This window comes from Trichosurus vulpecula, chromosome 5 (assembly GCF_011100635.1).
Source record: "Trichosurus vulpecula isolate mTriVul1 chromosome 5, mTriVul1.pri, whole genome shotgun sequence".
In the NCBI taxonomy this organism is placed as follows: domain Eukaryota; kingdom Metazoa; phylum Chordata; class Mammalia; order Diprotodontia; family Phalangeridae; genus Trichosurus; species Trichosurus vulpecula.
The window spans coordinates 276,783,002-276,803,789 of record NC_050577.1 but is presented as its reverse complement, the minus strand read 5'-3'; the positions used below and the strand labels follow the sequence as shown (position 1 = coordinate 276,803,789).

The following is a 20,788-nucleotide window of genomic DNA, read 5'->3' as shown; positions in this document are numbered from 1 at the left end:
CTTCCTCACCAGAACTGAAGTTGGCATTTTCATGACCTCTTAGCCCAGCCTGATGTTCAGTTCTTCCTAGGATGCAGGTGTGAATCTTCTGTGCTGAGACCCAAAGACTCAGAAAGTGCCCCAAGTGTTTGTTCAGTTCACCTTCCATACAAGTCTTGGAGACTTGAGTGGGGATTCATTAACCAAGCAGGCCTCAGCATCTTCCCTCTCCCACCCCACTTGTATTAGGGGTGGGGGAGGGGGAGCTAATCATCAGGGTTTGTGTCTAGACTTCCTGTTTGCAAAGGATGAGGAACTGAGTTGATTTGAGAGAAGGCCTGCACACCCCCATGTGCATGTGCACACACACACCACTGTCCTAATTCCAGCTTGGAATCACTTGGAGATAAGGGGGAGGATGACTTTCAAGGAACCATCCCCCTCATCCTGACCTTCATTATGCAAATGACTGGGATAGGAATTCAAGGAGGAGGGTGGTTAGGGACAGGAGACAAGGAGGTGGGAGACTGGGGGTAGGGAAGGAAAGGCAGACAGCCTGAGAAAGTAGAGGATCCCCTGTCCTGGCCTTCCAGCTTGATCCTCATTGCATTTCTTCCTCAGGTGGGCTGGCAATCCCTAGGGTAGGTGGGCTAGAGGCTCAAGTTTGAGCCTCTGGTAGTGTTGTGCTAAGACTAAAACTGCCCTGAGTTGGGGAGGAGGGAGGGTTGTGGTAGCGGAAACTTGGGCATTTCAGAGCTGATATCTCATACCTGGATTGTTCCTTTTATTAGATCACATAGAGAAAAAAGGACTGTGACAGTATTAGAGTTGATCATGGCTCTTCCTAGTGCCTGACTGGGCATAGAACAGGGGCAAGAGTGGGAAGATTATATTACCATTTATAAATAGAAAAATAAAATTATCGGCCAGGAACTAGGGCACCTCAAAAGGGGGCAAGGTGGTTATAAGCTCCATGAGGGCAGGGACTGTAACACATTTAACTTTGCATCTCTCTCCACATCTAGTAAAGTGCCCTGCATACAGTATATGCTTAATAAATGTTTGTTGAATTTAAACAAATTAAGTTGAATTTGTAGAGGCTGAGGAGAGAATAATGGCTAAGGGGAATACTGCTTCCATCAATGCACAACCTCCTTATCCCTCCTTAGGGCACCTTGCCAAATTCCCCTCAACCCTAGCACCTCGCCCAGCCCTTCTTTCTTTGTCCTCATCCTTCTCTCTGTTCCTCCCCAACCTTTCATATTCTGTCTGTATCTTCCGGTCTTCTCGTGCCCACATCTCTGCCCCTGCTCAGGCATTTCCACCCAGAACTCTCAGCCCAGGAGTTCCTCTGCCAGACGGTAGAGGAGGCGGGAGTACCAGTGCATACCGATGGACTGGGTGGTCCCACCAGGTAGCAGAGCCCCTAGCGCATGAAGCAGACGCAAGGGCGCGAAGGCACGATGAGCCCATTGGTGACTCTCCAGGACAGCGTAGCAGGAGGCCAGGACGTCGTTCACCAGCAGAGTCCCGTGCGCAGTAAGAGGTGCGAACACACCCACAGCCTCCTCCCGGGCCACACGGGCCACTCGCGCAGGTCGAAGCGCGTCCCCGCCTGGGGCAAGTACCGAGTCCCCAGCTCGCAATCGCCGGGCAAACACTGGCTCGAAGTCGGCTGGGGCAGGCGCCGGGCCGCGGGCCGCGAAGACCAGGTGCCAGGGTGTGAGGAGCAGTTTGCGTGGGGGCCTCTCAGTCTCCACTGCTACAAAGGAGGCCCGGCGCTGCAAGTCTCGGTCCAGGAAGAGCAGCACGGGAGTGGGTACCACCCGGCCGGCTGCATCTGCAGCTAGCACCCAGTCTCCATGATGCAATTCTCGTAGTCCCTTCCGTTCTCCGCTCCGCAGACGTACCGTGGCATTTCCTGGGAAGCAGCCACCTGCCCGCACGGCCAGAGAGTTGTCTGCGGTGGGAGCAAGGGTAAAAAGCTTGAACAGGGACGACACAACCCCCCCTTTCCCACTCCCACCTCACACTACATCTCTGCCTTCTTGCCTTCATCTGGGCTAGAAGGACATTCGCAGTGATTTACAATGCTGTCCATCCCCTTGGGCTCGTTTTCAGGCAGAAGGCGGGTACAGCATAATTTTTTTTTTCCCTAGCAAGTGATGCTTTCAGGCTCCTCCCTACTCAGCCCAAGCCTTACTCTTACCAGCCTTGACAGACACGTGGACATGATTGCGGGATTCGTAGTGTACCCAGTCGAAGCCAGCCTCTACTGCCAGGCGTGCCAGTAGCCCGTACTTATTTCGATCTCGGTCCGATGTGGTTATGTCCAAGGCCCGGCCTTCGTAATGTAGCGAGTCCTGAGCATGGTGTCCGTCCTCGTCCCAGCCTTCGGTTACCCGCAAGCGCACTCCTGGCCACATGTTCATAACAGCTATAGCCAACGCATTCACTCGTTCCTTACAGCGCTGGGATGGAACAAGTGTGTGTTGGGGTTGGAGAAGTGGAATCAGCGTTTTGAATTGGAGCAGAGGGGAGGAGGAAGGGGAGAGAAATGAGACTGAAAACCAGAGTTGTTCCTCCCCCCCACCCGTCGCCCAAATCCATTACCTTTGAACCATTCACTCTTCTTAAATAACCCAGCGGGAAACCAGGGAAGCCCCCTCCTGGAATGGAGGGCTAGGAAGAGGAGAATCATATCTTACTTCACTTATGGTTCCCCTCTCCCCTCCAGAAGTGCTGGAACTTCAACTCAGCTTAGGAGCTATATGATGCCCCCCCTACCCCCAATGTAGTTTGCTCTACAAAGACGGGGTGTGGCTGCACCATAAGGGGAGGCTAGGTCGACTCCCCCAAGAAGAGTCCCTATTTAAGCAATCTGGGCCTCAGCTTAGGCCCAGACCTCCCTCTGCCTGATTCATCTTTTGTTTCTTTGCCTCCCCTGGCACTGGGCACTGTTTCCTTCCTTCCTTCCTTCCTCCTCCTCCAGCCACCCGACTCACCACCACCTCACCCCCCAGCATTAACCCCTTCAGACACTATAAGCCTGCAGGAGAGGGAGTGGGCGTGAGGAACCTAGGGGGCGCCCAGAGGGGCCGAGACTACAGGAAAGGTTAGAGTGGCGGGGGCTGCGGAAAGCACAATGGCCATTCTCCGGAATGACTTAACCGGGTGAGAATCCCGGGCCGGGGCCGGGGCCGGGGCAGTGGCGGGAGAAGCGAACTCAGCAGCTCTAGCCACAAAGACTCTTTTCAGCCGCCCCAGCGCGGGGAGAATAAAGGGCAGTGAGCCGCACCCCCTCTCCCAGAAGAGTGCCACAGCCCCCTCCCCCAGCTCGACCAACTCTTCTTCTGCCCAGTCTCAGCCAGGGATCTCCAAGCGCACAGAAACCCCACCTCTCACTCCTCCAGGCTACAGGGCTGCAGGACCTGGCAATAAGGCGTGTTCTGCCCACTCCGGACTGTCCAGGAATGAGGAGATCCCTGATCTGAGGTGAAAGTCGCGAGTGGGCGGAGAAGGGAGGAGAGGGCTCACAGCTTGGCTCTGGGGGAGTGAGCCTGTGGTTATCGCTCATAGTTACAATCTAGGAGCAAGAGACCTTGGCCAGACTTACAACGGGGAGAAGGGAGGGGTTGGAAAGGGAACCTCTGGAGGAGGCGGAGAGCGGACAACCTCCTTTTCTTCCCAGCCCCGCCCACTCAACTTTAGCTTAGGTTCTCCTCATCACAAGGCGGGGGGGAGGAAACTCCTCCTGGTCTCCTACCCCCAACCTCTACACCTCCAACAAGTTCCACACACTGAAGAGGAGCAAGAAAAGTTCGCTACGCCGCTGTGGCCAATAGGCTAAGAGGAGGCCCTGACCTGCGGGGGCAGGACCGCTGAGAGCTGGGTCCAGTTCAATGGAGCCATTTTGCTGCCAAGCAATGGGAGGTGAGGGTCTCAAGAACTACATAATATACTTCAGGGAGATGGGGGATGCTTCCCTGTATTCCCATACAATATATGGTTCCATTGCAATTCTGCATGGTACAGGTGTCATTGAGGAATACAATACGTTCAGGTAGAGTAGGCACAGGACTGAGGAGGAAAGCCCCTGGCTGGAAGTGCAAGGCACAGAAGGAAGCCCCAATTCCCAACGTAATGACTGCTGAGCAGCAAACTTGTTGGAGGTGTAGATTTGGGGTCTCCTGGGTTTGAATGGGGAAAGAGGATGAATTCTCTCTGGATAGTTTCCCTAGAATAAGAATAGCTAGCACTTACATGGGATTAAAGGTGTCCACGCAGGATCTCATTTGATTTTTTTTATCTTATTTGCTTTTCTTAACTACCAAGTGAGATAGCTGCTATCATTGTTCCCATTTTACAGATGAGTAAACTGAGGCAGGCAGAAGTTGTGACTTAGCTGGGTCACACGGCTAGTCTGGAGAATGGAGAATTAATTATATATATATATATATATATATATATATATATATATATATATATATATATATATATATATATATAGCTTGCTTCTCCCTTTCTACTCCTCTTAAATGTTGCATAATGGCAAAAAACAAAAACCCCTCTACTAAAGTTCTATCCCAATTCTCCACAGAAGGCAGAGATAATCCTGGATTCTCAAAAGACCAGGGCAGTAAAGTGCAAGCCTTGGTAGGCCTTACCAAATTGAGAAGAATTTAAGTACAGCCTGCAACCACCTGAATACTTGTGCTCTCTAAATTTCAAGCATTTACGGCTAGAAGGCTGTCCATCAGATGGTATTTTTTCCCACACTGGTGAAAACAAAGGATCCGGGAAGTGAAAATGGAAATCCAAGGAGGTGTGGGTTTTAGTCCTAACTCTTCTCCTAATGCATAGTCTTGTACAAGTAACTTTTCTCTGGACTTTGGTCCCTTAATCGAGAAAATGAGAGTATTGGACTGAGTCCTGACTTCCTTTCATGGTTGTAACATTCCATTATTCTATCTAGACAATTGCTCCAATATTTTTTTTGAGCATTTGATTGTGGAAAGCTGGTTTCATCTTCCAGACATCCAGTACACAGCTCCAACTAGCCAGAAGTGGGCTCCTTAATCCAACAGGATTATGAGATTCAAGTGCCTTTGACTCTAACTTTAACTTTCTGAGCAGGCCACTACCTAGAGCCCAGGTGGGAAGGAAACACCCAGGTTCCAGAGATGTTAGACATAGTGGACCCTGACTAGCTGGTATTTACACTTACAAAAGTAAGGCATAGAAACACAGCGGAAGTGTTAGGACAGCTCTCTCAGCAAGCACCCTCACCTCAACCTCAGAGCTTCTCAAGGTGGGAAAGGATTCTGGGGACAAGAACCTTTTGCAGAAATTTTCTGCTAGTACATCCTCAGAAATAGTAAAAGGGCACATGAAACTGTTACTGGAGGGGGTGGTGGTGGAATCTTCCAACGGTAGCTGGATATCCTGAAATGGGATGGGGGCTCCTAAATGTCCCAGCATGGATACCTCCGCCCTGTGGCTCAGGAATTCCTTTCTCCACCTCCTCAGCCACAGTCCTGAGCAGTCCTGGAAAGAGCCTGGCACACGAGGGTCAACTATTGAAGCTCTGTCCCTTATCCCTCAGGAGATTCCCTGATCACCCCAGGGCCTTGCTGGCCCCAGGCTCACCTCAGCCCTTCCTGCCTAGCTCGGTGACTGACCCCCGGTCCACGCCTCAGTCATTTCCCGTCTCGCCTGCCGCCATTCCACAACCCCTCCCCCCACCTTCTCAGCTTCTCCCTTTCACTCTCATTAGTCCTCCCCAACTGCCCTCTTTCCCGCACCAGCTTACTCCTCTGTGATCCTCCAAGCCTTTCCGTTGAGATATTTCCCTCTAAGATGAGGCTTGCCCTATCTAGGCTGCACCAACTGCAGAGTACGGCTGGTGGTGTGAGAGGTGTCCTAGGTTTCGTGGAAACCCCATCCCAGAGTGCCACAGAGAAGGGCGAGTGGGCGGCGGGTATGTCCAGCACAGGTAGGGGCAGACACCTGCGGAACAGGGCGAGGGCTAGGGAATGGCTTTCCTACCTCGGTCATAAGCCGGTCAGCCCCACTGTTCTCCTCATCCTTGAAGATGATGTCAGGATTGTAGTTGGGCACCAGGTCTCGAAAGCGTTCCGACCCCCGGACCACTCTACCCTCGGGCTGCCCGCTGGCACCCAGGGTTCGCTCTGGCACGCTGGGCACAAACTGCTTGTAGAGCAACGGTATAAGTTGCTTTCGCACGTAGCGGCGTCTGCCCACGGGTCCCCGGCCAGGTCCACAGCTCCTGGTAGGCAGTGTTAGTAGAGCCAGGAGTGCCAGGCAGCACACGGGCACCAGGCTCGCCCGTAGCGCCATGGCACCAGCCCCCAGGGGAAGGAATATCTGTCCTCACGGGGGCTTCTAGTCAGTTGGACATTTCTTTTCCGTTGAGCAGGTGATTTATCCAGGGAGATCAGGGCTCACACTGATGTCCGTAGGTCACGGTACTGAGGCTCTTCCTTCATGCCCCCGGAATTTGTGACCCGTCACTAAGGGACTATAACATAATACTCTAGGAATGGGGCAATGGGTACCAGCCTCGTACCCGGCTCTACTCACTACCCAGTACAGTGTTGCCGAACTCCGCCTTAAGTGGCTATACGCCCCACCCATTCTCTCCTGCCCCACCCCCCGGTTGGGCGCTACCCGCCCCCAATGGCTCAAGCATCAGACCCAACGCCCCTCTTCCCCTCCCACCCAGTTTTCACGCAGCCGGCTTTCAGTCACTGGCTGGAGTCCGCACCCGGCGCTTGGCTCTAATGGGGGAAGGGGGGCGGTCTGGGGACACTCAGCTAGGCAGGAATGGCAGCTGTTTTGCCACCCTGCTGACCCAGTTCCTCGACAGGGCTGGTTCTCCCTCAAGGTCTGATGAAAGGCTGGCGATATGCGCTTATTGTTATTACCCCACATTGTGTAGACCCCCTCCCAACCTCTCAAGTGCCAGTCTTAGATTGCAATGCCCTCTGGAGGGTTCGAATATCTGACCCGAGGATACCAATCCCCCAAATTCTAAAGGTGTCCTTCCCCACCAGATATAGCTGCTCTCACTCCCTCACACTCCTTATGGTTCGTTGGCAGCTAGGTGGCGCCTTGGATAGTGATGGACTTCGAGTCAGGAAGACCCGAGTTTGAATCCTGCCTTACTTACTTGGTAGGTGACCCTGGGCAAGCTCCTCAACCTTCTGGCCTGTTTCAATACCAATAAAATGGGAGTAACGGTAGTACTTACCTCCCAAGGCTCTCTTGAGGATCACATAAAATAACATGGAAGTGCTTTTGCCAACCTCAAAAGGTTATTCTAAATGCTAGTCCACATTAGATTGGAGACTGGTATCCAACTTTGCCAGTCCTTGCCTTGGAGTGGATAGAACTTATCTTGGTGCTGAGCAAACTTGCCCCAGGGTCCATCACCCCTTTACTCCTACTGTCAGACCAAGAGACAGGACCTCCCACACATGATTCTGAGACTGAGACCTCAGATTTCATTCTGGGAAGAAAAAGCTCCTTAAGGACAGAAACAGTGAATGCACGAGACCCTTTAACACTTGCTGCTTTACCGTCCCTGGGTGGGGGGCCCCTTTGCCAAATGCTTCTTCTCAAAGAAAGATGTCTACCTCAGATCTAAATTGGGAAATGAAGCTTAGGCTGTAAAAAGTAGCAGTTGGGCAGGATCTTTTCCCCTGAGCTGAAGATATAGAAACTGGGATCAGGTCAGGGGATGGTAGAGTCAGTCATGAGTCTGGTTGAAAGGTATGGGGAGGAGGAAGGGCAGCAGGGAGGGTGAAGTGGTTTAACCTAAATTGAAAATAAATCGATGTGGTTTGGGGCAGAGAGGATTTCTGAGACTACCTTCCTCCCCATTTCCAACCTGCCCATACCAAGCCCTCACAGACAACTATGACTGAAGTGGTAGTGTCTTCTCCACAAACCCTTCGATGTGAAACATTTGGTGGAAGATAAATTCCTTGAGGATAGAGATGGCCCCACTTTTATATTCATATCTCCAGTGCCCATCCCATTGTTGGTATTTAGCAAATGTTTGTGAATTATACCCTCCTCATAAAAACATATTGAGAATAGTCTTTTTTTTAAGAACCCACAAGAACAACTTTATTTGGGGGAGGGAAAAATAGGGGGAGAGAAAGAAGACAGGGAAGGATCTTTATCTTGAGAGGGAACAGACCTTCCTGACCTCATCCATCCCAGGTCCCAGGTAGTCGAAAGAGGCCCTAGGGAGGGCTCTGCTCTGCTAGGGGCAGGACAACAGAGGGCTAAGGCCAAGTGTTCCCGGGAAATGGTCTGTCTCCCCATTCTTTTTCCACTTCCCAACTCCTTCCCTCCCCTATTGCACATAAGATCATGTAAACATGGCCAGGGGCAGTGCCCAGGACTATAATGAGGCAGATTAATATGTAAACGGAGGTGAGGCTAGGAGCTAGTTGCAGATACCCAGCCTTCTAGCCAGGGGCCCATATTTTTCTGAAAGGGGTTGGTAAGGGGGGGAGGGGGAGCGAAAAGAAATGGGCCCCCAAACTTTGGCTCAGATTATACAGCAGGGCAAAGGTCTTTAGCTACCCTCCAACTCCTCCCCACACACAAAAAAATTTCAGGCCTTGAAAAGCACCCAGTCCCCCCAGGACTCTGCTCCAAGCCTGGTGGTATCCAGTCTTCTCCCTTCTACCCAACTCTCTAAGATCAAGGTCACTGGAGCTGAGTCTTGCTGTGCTGACGTGGAAATCCAGAGACAGGTAGTGGTAGTCTATCAAGACCTAGGGAAAAGGAGAGGCAGTTAGGGGTAAGGCTTTCTGGGTAGTAAAGTCACTCAGTAACTGATACTTTGGTTCACATCATGAGTCCCTCCATTCAGCCTCAGGAACCTATCACCTTCCTTATCCCGTCCCCCCAATTCCAATCCCTCTTCCCCTCACCAAAGGCCCGGATGAGCTCATCCCGAACTGCTCCAGTGACAGTCTTGACCAGGCAAAGGGTGGTAAGGCCAGCAAAGGCCGCATTATATAGGAATACAATATAGAAATTTCCCAGCCAATTGAAACGCCCAAAGTCACCCAGCAAGTCAAAGCCGGTAAGCCCTGTGAACAGAGAGGGGAAAACTAAATGGTTTTAAAAAGGAACCAATTCTTAACACCCCCTCAGATTAGAAGTGGTTCCTTTACCCCTAAATCAACTCAGAAACTGGCTCTCTGCTACCCTCATGTGGTCACATCTCAGCACTGCAACCACTCCTGAAGATGCCACCCCCTCTATCCCCAATCAGTTATTTCTATCTCCCATTTCCCACAGACCATTAAGAGATGCACAGTCTGAACATATTAGTCAAGGAAGGATCCAAAGTCTGAAGGAATGGAGTGAATAATACAGAACCAACAATTCCCCCAATAGGGAAGAGGGGATGGACAAAATATTCAGTCTCTGGCATATGCTTCTGCTTCAGTGACCAGTCAGCCCTATCCTACCAACCTTTCCTTGATCTCCATAGTGGAACCCATCCTTACTTCACTCAACATACTCAGCCCACAAGTACTATTGGGAGCAGCCTTTGCCTAGCACTAAATAACACTCCTAGGCTTCTCCTATTCCTATCACCTCCACAAAGCCAACAGTACTCACCTAGTGTACGAGAGAAAATAGGAAGGGCTGAGCTCAGCACCAGGAGACAGACACAGTTCCCAATGATCTAAGGATGGGGAAAGGGAAGGACACAAGATAGCATAGTCCCTTGAGCAGCTGCCAATATCCTGTATTAACCCTCTTGACCCCAACAAAATCCTAGTCTCTCCTCCCCCAATACCTGGGTCATGGCTGTATCTTGCCGTTTGGGTTGAAGGCCTCGGAACAATGGAGAGCTGTAGAAGCCCACAACAGAGGACAGCATCAGGTAACTACTGATGACTTAAGGAAGAACCAGCATTGAAATGGTTAAATTCTTTCATCATCCCTTCTAACCATCTTTCTCTCCCTCCTTTCTTGGGGTTAGAATACAACCTGCCGCCCCCCAATCCAGCTCTGCACAGGAGACAGGGCTGAGGGGCAGAAAAGACAGGGGATAAAGTTTCTCCAGAAGGATACAGGATGAGGATAACCTGGATGAGAGCACCAAAGGAGCCCAGCTTGGAGAAAGACACCTGGCCCAAGGACGTACCCTGGACAGGGAAAGAGGAGACGTTATTACCTGTGGCATTCCTCTCCTTCCCCCTGTGGTTGTGGACTTTTCAGTTCTCCCTCCCCACCCAGCATTTGGCAAACCAATGACATCTGCCAATGGGAAACTAGTCTTAAACAAAACAAAACAAACAAAAAACCATACAAGGAACCATGAGCACCATTTCAAGGGTCAAGGCCTTCGGACTGGCTGTGGGGGAAGGGAAGAGCTGGTACCTGCATGCCACGGGGCATGGCTGCCTCATCAATGAGCAATTCCAGGATGTGGATGGCAACAATAAGCACAGAGAGGCCCTGGTTGGGGGAGGAAGGGAGGGAGAGGAAAAGAGCGGAAACTAGTCCTATCAGCTCCTGTCCTGGTCCCAGGAGAGATAGAACACCTCCGCCCCGAACAGATCCCTCCCAGAATCTCTTTCCCCATTTTGTAACTATGGAACATCTCTTTTCCCTCTCATATGCCCCACCCCAGCCTGCGCCGGGCATGGTGCCACAAAGGCATTCACTCAGTGGACTTACCCCCACCCACTGAGCCCCACACCCACCGTCAGCAACAGCAGACATAGCATAGCCAGTGGGTAACCCAGGTTTCGCTGCCAAGCAGAGGCCTTCTGTCGTTTCTCTGAGCAAGGACAGGGAGGCACAATCTGTAAGGGGCTGGTTGCAATGGAAGAGGAGCTCCCAACCCAGCTGCCTTCTTCCTCCTCCTCCCTCTTCCATTCAAGGCCACCTCCCCACCTCTTTGGCTTGCCCACTGTGATCTTTCCAAACCCGTACCCAGCATGAGTCTCTGTGTCTGCAGGGTCACGACCTGTCTGTGCAGCAGCTTCACGTCCAGGGGCAGCCAGCACGAAGTGGGGTCTAAGGCAGAGGAGAACAGTGCTGAGGGGTGGTCTGGGACTCTGTCCTAACCATTCTCCTACCCCTCACCTCCAAGTTACCAACCAGCCCTTGCTGTCCTGCCTCCTCTCCAAACTATCCCAGAGCCTGAGCTCTTCTGTGGGGGAAGGCCACTCACTACACATCCTTCGGGTTAGAGCTGCCTCCTCAAAGGCTGAGCAATGCAGCTGTTCTTCCAGGTCCTCCAGCAGCTAGGCAGTGGGAAGAGGGGTAGGGATTTTTAGTAGCTTCAGTCTTGGAGTTCTGACCTACACTGGAGCACCCCATCCTGCCCACCCCCACCCAAAAGGCTTGTTAAAAAGGAAACAACCCGATGACAGTAGGAACATGAAGACCTGAAATCACCAGGAAGGTGTGACATTGACCTTGCAGACCCTTCCCTATAGGCAGGTTTTAAGCAAGGAGCATACAAGGCTGCTAAAATGAAGGCAGAAAAGGAACCAAGAAAACCAAGAAAAGGAAGCCTGGAGGAAAAGGAGACAAAACTGAACATTTCTGTACTTCTATCTTTGCCTGAGGATCTCCCTACAAGGTAGAAGGGAGAGGGGACCCTACATACCCTGGGCTTGACCAGTAGTTTTCCAGTGACAGAGAACATTTGGGCCAGGCCCAGTGGTGTACACACTGCAAAGCAGGAGAAATCCATATTTAGTTTACCTCTCCCCTTTCCCTCCTCTTCTATAGACACAAGAGCAGCAAGCCAGGATTCTCACCCACTCTCCCAACCCCCACCCTGGTCCCATGCCCCTGTGTTCCAGCAAAAATCCTGCACAAATTGTGACCAGGAACTCACCCAAAAGGAGCAATACACCAAGAAAGGAGATGCAGGAATAGAGGTAGGGAAGATAATACTCCCAGAGATCTGGTGAGGAGAGAGGCAAAAACAGTTAGGAAAAAGTTACAGTATTTCCTCTATTCCCTTTCCCGTCCCTGCCTTCTCACCCCCATCCCTGTCCCCCTCCGCCAGACGATGTCTCAAGATGAAGAGTCTAGATCAGGGCTGTCCAAAATGCAGCCCTCGGGCCACATGGAGTCGCCTACAAGCATAGAAATTTACATAAATGCAGAGTTCTTACTAAAATGGCAAATCAAAATATATTGTCTATTGTTTCAATAAAAACCTAAGGTTGGACAGCCCCGGTCTAGAGGAAAGAATCCTACCAATGAGTTCCTCCTCAGCAGAATGCCAATGGAGGAGTCGGGGGCCATCTGGAATCACTCACCATACAAAGACTCCCGGCTGGTCTTGCTGTTGTCCACAATGGCAGAGGCCACCCACACCATGCCTAGCACCAGCAGTGACAAGAGCAGCAGCATCACCACTGTCTCATATACCCTGCCCAGGACCCCCTTTAGGATGGCAATGAGTGGGGGGAAATGATTAGTAGATGATTAGGGAGGAAATGATGGAAATCAGGGGAGGTTGGAGTTGGTGGCATTGGGGAGGGGATATTTGGGACCAGGTTTAGGGATTGGAACGAAGGGATGCCCAGAAAAGTAACTCCCTTCCCTCTCTCCCGTTTGCTCACCTTCTTTGAGCCAGCAAAGCCTTCTGACTCAGTGAAAAAGTAGGCAAAGGGCATGAGGAAGACAAGGGACAGATTAGAGAAGAGAAAGACAAGGTTCCAGAGTCCTAGGGCAAAAGGGAAGACAAAAAGACTGGATTAAAATAGGAGGGATGGGAGAGGGAAGAAAAGGGACAGGGAGCTGGATGGACTGGTGACTGGCCTTCAGCCTGAAGAAACTTCCTTTTTGCCCTATTCCCAATCCCTGGGGACAAGGCCTAGCACAAAGCCCATCTGAAGGGTCAGCCCACCCCTGGGGGAGAGGTCCTTACCATGGATGAGGGAGCCATTGAGCCACTGGATATAGTAGTTTCGGGGAAGGGAAAGCAGCACTTCATTGCTGAGGATGGAAAAGGGCAGGAGCAGGACTGCAGCCAGGGCCACCGCCAAGGTAAATGTGCAGAGCTCAAGCCTAAGAACACATGGAATTGGAATGTGGGTCGGTCCTGAGCCCTGTGGACCCAGAGACCACTTCTGGGTCCCTTTTAATACTATCTCATTTTCCCTGCCAGGTGAACTATCCACCCTTGGGGACGTGAGGAAGTGCTTGGGGAGGACCCAGCCCAGGGGACATCCAGCTCTCCCCCCTTTGCAACCTTTTCTCCTAGGGCCAAGGGTTCTTAACTTGGGGCCAGTAAGAAAGATTTCAAGACATATACAACTTTGGATGGGAAAAAATTACACCTTTATTTTCCGTAACATCTAACTGAAATTTAGCATTTTCTTCAATTATTTAAAAACACTCTTCTGAGAAGAGGTGCCTAGGTTTCACCAGACTACCAAAGAAATCTGTGACACACACACAAAAGGTTAAGAACACCTGTCTGAGATGCATAAGAAGTCAGCATACCAAGATGATAATTACCTTAAGAATTCCTAGAATTATCAGTTGCCATCTGCTTCCCTAAGAATGTGGGGCCCTTGGGCACGTGCCATCTTAGGCAGGAGCTGATCCCCAGGCCAGTTTCTCTTCCCCTCCTAGTTCAATATCTGAATATTCCTCTCCCATTTCTCTCTTCCCAGGGGTGTGGTCCCTCTCTCCACATCCCAATATCTCTCCATCCCAAACAAAGGCTTAGTTCTACCACTCTTCAGTCCTGAGAAGCTCCCAGACTCTGGGCACAGAGGAGAGGAGCCACGCTCTCTCCGTTTCCAGTGACTCAGGCCACCAGGGAGACTGGAACAACTTTTCTAAGCCTCTCCAGGTTCATCAAGGCAGGGAACAGGCTGGGGATGGGATATAGGTATTTGTGAAAAAAGAAGCAATTCTCCCCACCCCAAAATCACCTGCACTTCAACTAGCGAGCTAGCTAAGGTCCCTGCTCCAGGGGCATCTCTGGGGTATGGTTCTCTCTAGCCAAATGCGCCCTTGGTGTTGAGACAAGAGAGTCAGCAGCAGCAACACTTACGCAATCTTGTTGACTGTGGCGTCTTCATCATCAACTGTCAGAATCAGACAGAGACACGGAAGGAAAGACAGATGTCAGCTAACGATTCCGGTAGGGCTACTGTATTATTACTTAGTATACAGGGATGAGGAAAAACAGTTCAGGTACACCATGACAGGAGGTTGGTTGAGTGCACCTGGGGTTCTGGTCCCAGGAAGCAAAGGGAACATTGGTACTGTCTTCCTTCCTCCTACCACTTTCCTCACCACAATTTGCTCCTCCCTTCCTAGAAATATTACTGTCACGGGTTCCCCTTTGGACACCAAGAAGACGGTAAACAAGTGGCTAGTGAAGCCAGTTATGTCACAGACTGGGTTCACTGAAGAGGGCTAAGAAAGGATGGGGCAGTAGATTCGGGAATTTCTTGGTCACCTGGGGAGCTGCCTACCTCCCGAGGTAGAGGACACAATGATTTGGCTGCTGTGCCCCGAAGTAGCCTTGGAGTGGACATAGCCCTGGCTAAAAAAGAAAACTGGACAGGCTGGGGGAAAGGGCTGGCACTTCTAGGCAGCCAAGGCCATTTAGTGATGGGGATGGTCCTAACAGTGCCCGTAGGACAGACAGGCCAAGGCACCCAGTCCCAACCCTACTATCTCAAGATAATAGAAGGGCTCCTACACTCGCCTTCCTCCCCAAAGAACATGCTACGGAGTACTTGCCCCATGAGCCCTACAGGCAGAGCAGCTCCTAGAAAACTCTCCCCTGAGCAGAAAGATGAATAGAGAGCCGCCTGGCAGAGTTCCTGGCAAGGGGTCTAGGCAGCCCTGGGACAGGGAATAACAAGGAATCTGTGCCCACAAGGAAGAGAGAAGTCAATGGAACAGATGCCTCAGCACAACTCCCTTTCCCAGGGGAGCACATACACCCCATTCCCCTGAGGCTTTCTGCATAGCCACCAGCACCATAACAGCTGGAGAGGCCAACAGAAGCTGCTCGCCCATACCTGTGGTAAAATCAGCTGGCTTCTTGAATCGGGTCAGAGTGATGTGGCAGAGGATATAAAGCGTTGCAAACAGCAGTGTGGAGATCTGAAGAGGAGGGGAAGATCATAGGAATGGTAGCTCTATTGCTGGAAGGGGCCTCCAAGATCAGCCAGCCCAACCCTCTCAGTCTGGAGATGGAGAAATGAGGCCTTGACAGGTGAAGTGACTTGCACAAGGTCACACAGGCAGTAAGCATGGGAGGTGGGATTTTAACTCAGGGCCTCTGACTCCAGGGTCTGTGGTCTTTCCATTGTACCAAGTGCCTCTTTTGGGCTTGGATTCATAATCTTAACCCTCAAACTATTCCCTACCCACATCACTAGAATGAAGTCCTCCCTCCCTTCTAAATCCCAAAGTACATCTTTTCCAATGTCTACTGCCAGGGCCAAATCTCTCAGATTTCCTGGGCAGCAGGGGACTCCAATTTAGCCCTTTTTCCTGCAACAAGATGGGTGGGATGATACACAAGCAGAGATACACTTACATATGTGCTGAGAGACATAAAGTCTAAAACAGTCAGGTGGGCAAGAGTGCGGAGTCCCATTACTAGAGCCATTTATAAAATGGCCACCAGGGTAAGACCCTGGGAAGAGTAAAAAAAAAAATCAGGGCTGATTTATCCTTTCCAGCTCTAAATCCAATGATCCTGATGTCTCATCCTATGGATACTCTAATTCTGCATCAATTCTGATCTCACCCCCATACTCCAGGGCCAGATGGAGCCTCTGGGGAGCTACCCGACACCAATGTAGACACCTTAAGAGCTACTGTGGCAGAAAAATAGTGGACTTGGGGCTTCCGTGATGAAGAATAATCTAGGGTCGCAATCTCAGGCAGAGAGACTCATAAGCCACAGCCCCACACCCATCTTTATGTAGCTAGAAGCCCAGGGGCTGAACAGAGAGGAAAAAGGTTCAGGTTTTCTATGCCACCCACCACTCAACTACAGAAAGAGCCTTTGAGTATTCTTTCTTCTGTTCCCAACACTGACAGCTCCTGCTTTCAGGTATTCTTCAAATAAGGGAGTCAGCTAATCTCTAAGTTCCCTTCTACCCTTAATAACTAATATTTCTAGCTTTAATACTTTTAACCTAAGAACAAAGGAGCAAGTACCAGCCACTGCCTCTGTTCAATAAATTCAGATGCAGACTTTTAAGAGCTGAAGGGGATTTTAAAGCTCACCCAGACTCGACTGCTCATTTTGCCAGAAAGGACATTGAAGTCCAGAGAATGGAAATGGAAATGGGGTATGAGAAGTGTAGCAACATCATATAGTGGACAGAAGACTAGGATTTATCTGAGTCCCAGCTTTGCTCTATCACCAAATTACTTCATCTCTGAATCTCAGTTTGCTCATCTATAAAATAGGGGAAATACTTGTACTAATTACCTCACAAGGTTATTATGAGAGGGGCTGTTTGTAAACATTAAAGCATCTGAGTAATTACTAATTATAATAACTCAGGTCTCCTGACTCCTGGGCACAAGACTCTCTTCACTACATATTATGGCATTATATGGGAACCATAGGTCAGACTCTAATAGGGTGAATTTCTGACTATGCTAGGAACATATGCTGTCCTTCCTCTACTAGAGATGACCAGGAAAAAAAAAACCAACCTCATAGGGCTGAACTCAGTTGAGGCCCAGAGAGGCAAAACGGGTTGGAGGAAATATCTCTAGAGTGGGGGGGGGGGTCCTTAATCAGGAATCTCTAACCTTGTTTCATTAAAAGCATTTTTTCATTGTATTTTGGTGTAGTTTGTTTCTTTGCAATCCTATGTGTTTTATTTTATGCATTTAAAAACATTGTTCTGAGGAGTCCTTAGGCTTCTCCAAAGAGGTTCTTGGCACACAAAAAGCCGATAATCCTTGTTCTTGAGGATGGTACATTGAAGGGCCAAGGCAGCAGGCAATCTAGGCTGAGGACATCTCTAAAGGTAAGGAGTCACCTCCAAAGGTAAAGTAGCAACATTCTAGAAGTTCTGCAGTTTTACAGCCCAAGCCTCAGTCTCCTGGCTTGCATCATACCCAAGAAGGTAGGAGAGCTCAAAAGGTCAGGCTGGAGTTCCACGCAATCCTTGTTGGGCTGAGGCTAAGCTGCTCCCAAAGAAGCCTTTCACCTCACAGGTGAAATAGCTAGGCATACTCCTCCCTGCCATGGGTTCCCACAGAGAACTATAGGGGAGAGGGGTGGGGGACATCCAAGAACCTTTACTCTTTCAGTTCCCAGAAGGCAGGAGTGGTAATAATAGCTCACATTTATATGGCATTCAACAATCTACCAGGTGCTTTCCTCCCAACAACCTTATGAGGTGTAGATAATACAAGTAGTATTACCTCCTTTTACTGAGGACGAAATTGAGGCTCAGAAATTTGCCCACAGTCTCATACCTAGAACTGCAACAACTATCTACTCAAGCTGGTTACCTGAAGGGAGAAAACTCCAGGTCATGATATCCAGCTGTTCCCCTAATCTTTACTTTTTCCTCACCAATTTCCTATTCTCAGTGGCATATCCCTAGTAAGCTCATCCCTTCTCTAGTTCTGAGGTTACAGAGGGATGAGTGATAGGGAGCCCAGAAGGAAGTTAAAAATAAGCCACCAAAGGGAGTAACCTCTCCACCACCCCAACTTTTCCTCTTCTCTTTCCTCTTCTATCCATATGATATGAAGTAAAAAAAAAACTTCAGAGAGCAAAAGAGGGAGAGGAAGGATGGGGGGGAGGAGGGCGAGGGAGGTGCCAAAGAAATCCTGGAGATGGAGACGTGAAGCCCTGAAGCTCAACTTAGCTCAGAGGGCCCAGAGAGTTCCGACAACATTAGCCAGAGAACTATATCATTGGGTGGCTAATGAATTACCCTGTTGTTACTCTAGGGACACCTGCATGGCAAGCAGGAAGCAATAACCAAGCTGGGGAGAAGAGGGGAGTGGAAAGTGCCTCTATACACTGGGAAAATAGTCGGGAAGCCCAGACTCCATTTCTGGAAAAATGTATATTGGGGCTGGGGGGAAGGAAGTGGGTAGGCTCTAGGTCTCTACCCCCATAGCATCGAGATCTGACCCAGTGCAACCACAGTGGGGTCTCAGCGCCAAAGCAGACCCCCTCTCTCCCCAGGGGGCAACCTCACCCATTTTACAACAAACCACCCTTCTCTTTCAGAGTGTGTATGTCTGGCATCTCTCCACCCTCTCCACGTTCCCTCCAAACAGGCTAGCCTAGGAGTTTCTTCTGCTTAGGATAACTAGGGCCTGGATGCTTCTCCCTAAACTTTGGCGAGAACGCAAACCAATCCAACACTTCCAGGCATTCACAAAGTGCACAGACCCACCAGCATCCACGAGCAAACAGAAACATCTCCGAGGATCCCTGGGGAGATGGTGGGCTTTCTTTTTCTCCTAGGAAGTCCTGAAACTGATGACCCCTCCACTCGTCCCCGCCCCTCCCTCTCCCCGCAGCTGCCGCGATGCCGCGGCGCTGCCCTCCGGCCCCACGCGGACGGACGCCTCCACTCCCACCGCTCCCGCTCCCGAGTCCTGCACTCACTATGCACTCCCGGACGCGTTCGTGGAACAGCTGCTCCCGCACCAACAGCACCTCATAGTCAGCTGCTTCCATGCTCTGATCAGCATGACTGGGAGCGGGTTTCTCCGGGGTCCGGAGAGAGGACAAGCGGGGGAAAGAGTCCACCGCCTCCAAGCACCGGGACCCAACTCAGGCTCACCGCCCCGGCCTCGACCTAGACACCGGGCGAACTGAAGTCCCAGATTAGCCCACCCCTCTTCGTCCCTCCCCCTCCGTAGCTCCGCCCTTAAAGGGGTAGTACCGCCGCTCTACCGATAACCAGCACGCAGGCCCAGATCTCGCCGGGCCCTTTAAGGTGGAGACGCCGCCACGTTCGGAACGAAAAGCGCATCTGCCGTCAGCTTCGCTACAAAATAAGGGAAACGGCGTTCCGCGTTCCATTTTAAAGCCGCGGCGTGACGTCACAAGGAGTGGGCGGGATCCCGGCCAAATGGGCATAATTCATTGGTGTTTCTAATCCAAGGAAGCTGCTTTTCACCATAGGACGTGCAGCGATAGGCTTGCCCCGTGGAAAGAGGCGGGATGTTTCTGTGCCAGGACAGGCTGGGCTGCTGGCTGTGTTTGTCTTGGTAATCCTAAAAGACTCGTCTCAAATTGTCAGAAACCTGACTGACAGACCTGGAGAGGACGGCCCGCTGTCCCCTTGAACTGGAGCCAGAGACCTCCAGAGCCTCCAAGGGCTGAGTTTGGTAGAAAAGCCTGGGAGTTATCAGTTTAGTAAACATTCATTAAACACCTACTAAATAAGAAAAAGAGAGACGGTCCTTGCCCTCAAGGAGCTTGCAGTCTACCAGAGGTTGGAGGGGTGGGTTGCGGACACCACCAGTTGTTTGAAACGAGACAGTTCATGATTCCAAGACTACCCGGAGAACATCGAGGTTACTTAAAGAAGCAGAAATACACATTTAAATCCACCCCAGAAGCCCGGGTCCCTAGTGTTACTTTCTTGTGGCATGTTTCTTATTCCCTATCCCCCCGAGCTTTTTCTCATTCCTTTCCTACACAGTCAACCACATTTTTTCAATGCCCAGCAGAACTCTTTGAAGGACTACAGAACAACTATGCACATTCAATCGGGACCTCCCACTGCTGGACAAGCCTATTATTCATGTCCGGTTGACTCCGTGTGACATTCTCCACAACACAGCTGCTGTTCAACCATCTCTCTCCTTAATACTCCAATCCCGCCCCCCCCCTTTCTCAGATAATTTCACCCCCTTCTTTACTGAGAAGATTAAGGACTTGGAAAATGTTGGGTCTCCTGATCTTTTGCAAGAGTATTGTTAATAGACGCCTAACTGATCTCCCCTCTTCTGATCTTTCTCCTCTCCAATGCATCCTCTGCTTTAATAAAGTATGCTTTAGATGTAACTGCCAAAATAGTCTTTCTAAGCACAGGTGTGACAATCCCTGTTGCCTCTAGGATAAAATGCAAACTTCTCCGCCTATTGGTTTTAAAGCTTTTCACAATCTATCTCTAATTTACCTGCCTCCCCTGGGACAAAGCTCCCCACCTCCACTCCCAAGTGAAAAAAAAAGAAAAGAAAAGAAAAACCAGACCTTTCAAAGACATAAGGGTGGGGACTTGTGGCCCAGAAGGCTGCCTGATATAGAGTCGAGTTGTTCAGATTCCTAGCACCTTTTCCAACAAAAACCTGAAATTCTTCATTTCAGGGACTCAGCCTAACAATAGCTGATGGAAAGATACCACATTTGGATATAAACTTGGTAGGACCGATACTATTGTAGAAAACACATTGTCTGAAATCATTCTCATCGGAGGGCCAAAGACCTACTAGGTAATACCCAGAGAAGGTATTGAGGGGAAATATTTGTACATGTGTTCTTGCTATATCTTTAAAGTAAATATATCTTTGTAAAAGCTAACTGATGTTAGTTGGTTAAATGGAACTAGGTGCTAATTATGGAAACTACTACTAGAAAACTACTGTAGGAGACTTGAACCCTGAGAGGGAAGAAACAGCAGTCTGACCCTGGGATTGTGAGCCCAGAGAGTACTTGCTACACTTTTATGTATTGTCCTCCCACTAGAATATAAACTCCTTCAAGGTAGGGACGGTCTCTTTAGAAAATATTTGTATCCCC

General features: G+C 50.3%; 2 protein-coding genes across 2 annotated transcripts; both read right to left on the bottom strand.

Moving 5' to 3' along the window:
* Window positions 1–1,313: 1,313 nt before the first annotated feature.
* Window positions 1,314–6,339, bottom strand: DHH (desert hedgehog signaling molecule). Its single transcript, XM_036761843.1, has 3 exons — window positions 6,028–6,339; window positions 2,189–2,450; window positions 1,314–1,939 (listed from the first exon to the last, which is right to left on the bottom strand). Exons 1-3 carry the CDS (start codon window positions 6,337–6,339, stop codon window positions 1,314–1,316), a joined length of 1,200 nt encoding a protein of 399 aa, XP_036617738.1.
* Window positions 6,340–8,113: 1,774 nt separating this feature from the next.
* On the bottom strand, window positions 8,114–18,854 carry LMBR1L (limb development membrane protein 1 like). Its single transcript, XM_036760238.1, has 17 exons — window positions 18,644–18,854; window positions 15,057–15,141; window positions 14,075–14,108; window positions 12,938–13,077; window positions 12,630–12,733; window positions 12,324–12,450; window positions 11,894–11,962; window positions 11,660–11,724; window positions 11,219–11,291; window positions 10,978–11,061; window positions 10,746–10,822; window positions 10,420–10,497; window positions 10,111–10,184; window positions 9,833–9,923; window positions 9,652–9,718; window positions 8,952–9,113; window positions 8,114–8,792 (listed from the first exon to the last, which is right to left on the bottom strand). Exons 1-17 carry the CDS (start codon window positions 18,713–18,715, stop codon window positions 8,725–8,727), a joined length of 1,470 nt encoding a protein of 489 aa, XP_036616133.1. The 5' UTR covers window positions 18,716–18,854; the 3' UTR covers window positions 8,114–8,724.
* Between the last annotated feature and the right edge of the window lie 1,934 nt (window positions 18,855–20,788).

What these genes read in the sequence shown, in the direction of transcription:
- DHH (XM_036761843.1), bottom strand. Translation starts at nt 6,339, where the DNA reads ATGGCGCTACGGGCGAGCCTGGTGCCCGTGTGCTGCCTGGCACTCCTG. An exon ending in CTGACCGGCTTATGACCGAG is followed by an intron (nt 2,451 to 6,027) that starts GTAGGAAAGCCA and finishes GTTCCATCCCAG; the next exon opens with CGCTGTAAGGAACGAGTGAA. An exon ending in CCACGTGTCTGTCAAGGCTG is followed by an intron (nt 1,940 to 2,188) that starts GTAAGAGTAAGG and finishes CTCCCACCGCAG; the next exon opens with ACAACTCTCTGGCCGTGCGG.
- LMBR1L (XM_036760238.1), bottom strand. Translation starts at nt 18,715, where the DNA reads ATGGAAGCAGCTGACTATGAGGTGCTGTTGGTGCGGGAGCAGCTGTTC. An exon ending in GCCAGCTGATTTTACCACAG is followed by an intron (nt 14,109 to 15,056) that starts GTATGGGCGAGC and finishes TGATTCTGACAG; the next exon opens with TTGATGATGAAGACGCCACA. An exon ending in TGAGCTCATCCGGGCCTTTG is followed by an intron (nt 8,793 to 8,951) that starts GTGAGGGGAAGA and finishes CCTTTTCCCTAG; the next exon opens with GTCTTGATAGACTACCACTA.